Consider the following 6,000-nt stretch of genomic DNA (forward strand, 5'->3'; position numbering starts at 1 on the left):
AAAGGTTGACTTGCAACAAATATCGAATTACAGGTAATTGGTATCAATAGGTTCAAAATGTCTTACTCTGCTGTGTTGTAGGTGCAAAATATGTAGAGATGTGATTACAAGCTTTTCAAGGCTAATGAACAAATAGTTAATTGCTGCAATCACAAAAAACCGTAGTTTAGAACCTCTTTATTTGGCTGACGTACTCCAACCGTTTGGTTATTGTTTTAACACATTATGTTATCAATGAACTTAAAGACCAATATAACGCTTGATGTAAAATATCTTGTAGCACTAGTTTATGACAAATATTTCGTGTTTTTCATGGAAAACCATATGAAATATGAATGCTCGCTACTTCACAATATCCTTTCAGCTTGGTCTAGTCATTTAGTCGTAGTCTGATCATGTGACCCAAACTTTCCGTGAAATCGCATGAACAGCTGTTGGCTATTGTAGGTCAACAATAGGCTCTTCATGTTCATCCAAGGATGACATGCATTCTTATGAGCTGATGTTAAAAAATTAAATATTTACTGTAGATTTTTGAGATATCAGCGCTCAAATGACACTTTTGCAATTATGATGAAAAAAAAAGCATAAGAACAATAAATACAGTATTATTCAATGTTTGGATTATATTTGTGAAAATACTTTGAAAAATGATGTTGCATGAAAGTGTAAACAGAAGCTAACTTGATCAACTACGTCTCATTTGAACCGTTTTGGAAATTGATTCCAATCTACAGCGTTTTCGTGATGGCTGCGGTGTATTGTTCGTTTTTGAGCTTCGGAGAGCTTGTAATTGTATTTCCCCATATTTTACACCTTCAACACAGCATAATAAGATATGGGAAATCTGTTGATATCAAAAAATGTTGATATCAGTTCAGTGTCAAAAAATTGTTGCTGTTTTTATGAGTGTTTATTAGTTGGAACGACCCATGTTAAAACAAAAACCCTTGTCATAGTATCAAAATAGGTTTTGCTGAACTAAACTTCTTTGTTCTCACTATTAGGCGTTTTCTAGACTATGTTTAGAGAATACAAACGACTTACGAATTTGATTCATTTGAGATGTGACCTTTAGATTGATGAAACTATTGTGTTAGTCAATGTTTAAAGTAAGTTCATTGTTTGTTTTTCATTATCAGGAGCATATGTGAGAAAGAAATATAATTGTATCACACACGAATGCAAGTCTTTATCAACAACAATTACTCTATGTGTTTCAAAAACCTAAACTGTGATGAACTAGCTCTTATCTAACAAACAGTGAAAACAGGGCACCAAAACAGCATTGCAAAAAAAATAATGAAAAACAGGACTCACAATTTCAATAATGTGCAAAAGATGATAAAAAGTTGTAAATTTTTTTGTTTTTGTTTTTTAGTTTATAGGTGTTATTGCTTTTCTTAAAAAGGGAAATGCAATGAAAATTTCAAGATCAGGTGAGTTCATGAGAAAGCACTTATTAATTTTGTCAGTAAAGACTGACTGATAATGAGTGAGAAAATTATATGTGACACAAGATTGATACTCCTTGAGATTAACTTAAATTTGCATTTCTTATTCAAAAATACTATAATTTCAAATTTGTATTTAGCCACCTATTTTTCTATTGAATGGTATTGAACTTTCACAGCCGGTGCCAATCAATGTCATAAAGACAGAAAGTTATAAAAGCTTTTTTATACATGTAAAATGGCAAAGCTTGAAAAAAATATTATAGAATACCATTTCACACTTACATGGAAAAGGATGTGGTTGTGTTAGGACCATGCCTGTCAAGTTTCACGAGCGAATCCAGTTTTTTGTTGACAGAAGTACTAGCCAAACCAATTCTACTACCTGGGAGAATCAGCTCTTTCAGGATGGGTAGTGAACAAATTCTGTAAAAGATGGTCCAGATTAATCAAACGGAGTCACACCTTGCATTCAGATGTATTTGTAGCAATAAATTTCTTTTGACTTTGTTTTATTTTCTTTTTTTAACCATGTCTTTCCAATAAGGCTTGTTTTCTACAGGGTAAATTAAATTCATCGCATATATATAATACATATATAACTAGCTACTCAAGATAGTTGATGCATCCACATTACTTTCTAGAACTTACTAAATCTGAGTCCTCTACTGAAAATAAGTACTGACCAACCTCTTTATTTAGGTTTACATTGATTCTTATGCACATTTCACATAAGTCTAACTACTGTACAACCTTCTCTGGATTCTTTCACAAGCGTTAGCTATCGAGCAAGTTGCTGCATTGCGCGATCACTTACAGTGCACCAGCAAGCGTCATCTTCAGTAAGTAATCTAGGAGGTTATTTTCTATATTGCACCAAGTTAGTTTGAATTCTTAGAGCACTCTCAGCATCAGCAGGAAAGCCGTGTCTTCTTGACCATTTTTTGAATTTCAGCAACCAAAAGTGGTAAAATTTTCTTTTAAAACCATTAAAGAAATTGTACAGGATTAAACAATTTTTTTTAGCTTTTTGAAAAAAGATTCCATTTCATTATGTATTATTTTTATTTTTTCCATATACACTAACATAATTAGCATTGCTCTGCCTTTGCCTCTTCTCCGTTCTAATCTTTGCATGTACTAGCTCAAGTCATTTTGCTTCCAAGATAAATATGTTCGATATACTGTATAAAAATAAAATTTGATTACCGTCAAGTGGTCAAGTGTGCAAGGGGTTCCTTTCAAAAATGCATGGCTTGGTCTTTCTTGTCGAATTAAGTTTAGAAAAAGATTGAACGAGACGCCCTAAATTTTATAGTGAAAGTAAGGATATGAATGCCCCCTCATAGGGTTTTATATTATTGGTTGGTGAAAAGGAAGACCGAAACTGATGAAGAGTAAAAATTTCATGATAAATAGCTGAAATTCAGTAAAGTTGCTAAAAATATAAACTAAAGCTCAAGTTTAAGTGAGAGTTTAGTAAGCTGAACTTATTTGAAGTGAACTCAAAGTTTATGTTATGTCGGTAGAAACGTTATGTTATGAAGGTAGAAACTGCTCACCGTACGTACCACATTTGGTACACTCATTATAATGTAGCATTATATTGCCGGTCATAACCATTAAAATACACTAAATAAAATTCAGTTATTACATGTAACTATAATTACTAAAGTTAACATACTATTTTGTTACTAATTTTCAAAATTTACACAATTTTATAAAATGTCGACGATTTTCACCAGGAGATGTTTGCATTGTATGAATACAATGGTCTCTAATACCCCTACATACAAGTTTTTCACTATACAATGCCATTTTTAGAGCGAATCAACACCATCTCCTGAGGATGCAGTGTATTAAAATAGCTAAACTTGCACAGTTTAAGTGTAAATACATTTAAACTGTGCAGGTGTAGCTGGACATTTAGATGAGTGATTTCATCACTAGCGAGCTGATCAACAGCAGTGAGTATGAAAAAAAAGCGATTAGTTAAACAATCTTTGTTAAAAGACATAATGAAGTGGTTGGTAATTTCATATCGGAAATCTCTGTGAGGAGTGATGAAATATATTTTTTAAGTGTCTTCAGAGATTGCTAGACAATAGTTCTAATTAATTATGTGTAGTATAAAGAAAAGTTTGGGATTTTCATGAACATATATCAAGAATTATTTAGCCTATTAAAAATAGTGCTGATTATTACGAAATTTTGATTATCAAACTCGAATCTAAATTTATTCAACATATATTTTGCTGTGCTTATTAAAAAGGGAGCTATTCTTAAATGTGGCTTTAACACAAAAGTCTTTTGATCTTTTGATAGTTTCCAAACTGTAATTAAAGTTTGTAGAAAGTCAATTTTACTACGAAAATGAACCAAAGTTTATTTTTAGTCCTAGAGAGTCAGTACAATAGTTTATTCAAATTGATGACAAAAATATATCTGGTTTAGCCATTTTCAGTGATACAGGTCATTTGATACATTTGATTCAAAGGATGAACATAAGTATTAGATGAAATTCCACTAAAAAATTTGACTTCTGTGGCCGATAATTCTAATTGTGTTCAGAAAAAAGTGGCTCCAAAAAATCACTACATTTCTGAGATGATTTTAAATTGCTCAGTTTTGGCTTAACTTGATGAAAATTGAGAAGTAACAATGCATTTCAAGTGCATCACTTTCTCGTGTTTAAGGAACTTGAGCTTAAGGAACGCATTTTAGTTAATTGAGCTTTGAGTTCGTGCATTTATTTTAGTCCTCAGCAAACTAACTTATAAACTTAATTTATAAAAGTTGTTTTTACTACAAATCCAGTTAACATAAAAGTAATACATAAGGAAAACACAAATTGATTTTATCAATTGTTTGGAAAACCTTAATGAAAACAGGTGATATCATTTGAAAGCCGCATCAGCAGTGTTATGAGTCTGAATCAGTATGTTCAAGTATATATCTAGTAACTTACTTTCTTTTTAACTTGTCTCTATTTCTCGCGTTAGAGTTTAGCAAGGGAGGTAGAGAAAAAATTTGTTAATTTTAACACAAACTTTCATGAAAATGGAGTTTTTAATATTGTTTTTTTGATAATATTTCACATCTACCTGAGTGATGATTTAATTAGCTTGCAGCTCTTCATGTCAAGTTTCTCTAGAGAGTCCAAATTTGAAATAAAAACATGACTAACAGAAGTCATTTTACTGTTGAAGAGGTTCAGCACTTTCAATTTGGGGAGTGAGGCAACTCTGTAATAGAAAGTACAGAATAATCTAAAGAAATTGAACCCCACATTCAAAGCTAACTGTGGTATCATGTTGAATCAGATACTCATACAAGATGACCAAATATTCTGTTGTTTTGCATGCATGTTTTTGGTAATTACAATCAAAACACAATTATGAAATAAGTGCCTTAGAATGCTATGTTATACATACGTGAGTGGTGTGTTGGCGAAATTGCAACCAAGCATGTTAAGTTCCTCCAGTGTATCTAAACTCTTGACCACTAAAGCATTGGCAGAATCCATTTTACAGTTAGAAAGAGTCAGCTCTCTCAGATTGGGCAGTGAAGTAATTCTGTAAAAACATTTTCTGGGAAATCTAATTGAGTGAGAAAACTCATTCAAGGCTACCAATTATATGTCAAAAAATAGTTTTTAAGGAATAAAGTGTCCTTGTTCATAGCAAGTACAAACATATTTTAACATAAACTGGGTAGATTCAGAACATAGATAGAGTACTTAGTAAATGACTCATTTTTCATCCAAGTTTCGTCAGTAGTAGTATCATAAAAAAACATGTTACTTTCTGCTAGGGTCATTACAAAAAAGCGTCTGTCCAGCGCAGGTGGTTTTTGTTCTTTTGCTCCTTTCTACATGGCATAACAAACCGCTCCTGACCAATATCTTTACTGTTGCTGTCATTCTCGGCCAGGACCATGTCGGATGGAGCCGGGTGTTTACTCTTCCTACTCTAGCATAGCCATTAGCATGTGTTTACTACACAATATTCCGATTGGCTATGAGCAGAAGGCACATTATCAAAGCTGAATGTGAGAATACTATCAGGTCTTTACACTCTGTCTGGTTGTAATCACAAAAGCGGCTAATTTCTGCGTACCTGTCAGAGCTTGTAATCTCCCAAATTGGACAGGTGTTTGGTGAGAATTTTTGCTCTAGAGATTGCTCGAAACATCTTGGCCTTGGGTCCCCAGTCTACAGCTTACATGTGGTCATATTCTTGTCAGTGTCTGCTTGAGTTTTTACATGTCACAAAGTATCAGGCAGGTTTCGATTTGCCCTGAGTCAATTCTCCAGGCGTCACAGTGGCAGTAAACTAGCCTATGCCATCAACTGCTTTACTTTTAGTTGTGGCAAGCCCTGGCACAGCTGTTGCACTTTTATCTATTTGCTATTCAACAAGTAGCGGCTTTCAATGGCAAGCTCAATTCAACTTAGTCTTCCATTTTTCAAATCAATGAGTTCACAATACCAATATTTTTTGCATGTCTGTTGATTTAGGATATTTGCATTTCTGTGGGGCAGCAC

The 6,000-nt window shown here is 33.1% G+C and overlaps 1 protein-coding gene across 1 annotated transcript in view; it reads right to left on the bottom strand.

The window, feature by feature from the left end:
- The window catches only part of LOC137398053 (leucine-rich repeat protein soc-2-like), a 37,853-nt gene extending 32,461 nt beyond the window's left edge, over positions 1-5,392 (bottom strand). The window contains exons 1-4 of the mRNA XM_068084154.1: positions 5,343-5,392; positions 4,889-5,029; positions 4,559-4,699; positions 1,740-1,880 (exon numbers count right to left, since the gene is read on the bottom strand). Coding sequence (XP_067940255.1) covers positions 1,740-1,880; positions 4,559-4,699; positions 4,889-5,029; positions 5,343-5,392 — 473 coding nt within the window. The remainder of the gene's footprint in view (positions 1-1,739; positions 1,881-4,558; positions 4,700-4,888; positions 5,030-5,342) is intronic.
- Between the last annotated feature and the right edge of the window lie 608 nt (positions 5,393-6,000).

Source organism: Watersipora subatra, chromosome 6 (genome assembly GCF_963576615.1).
Source record: "Watersipora subatra chromosome 6, tzWatSuba1.1, whole genome shotgun sequence".
In the NCBI taxonomy this organism is placed as follows: Eukaryota; Metazoa; Bryozoa; class Gymnolaemata; order Cheilostomatida; family Watersiporidae; genus Watersipora; species Watersipora subatra.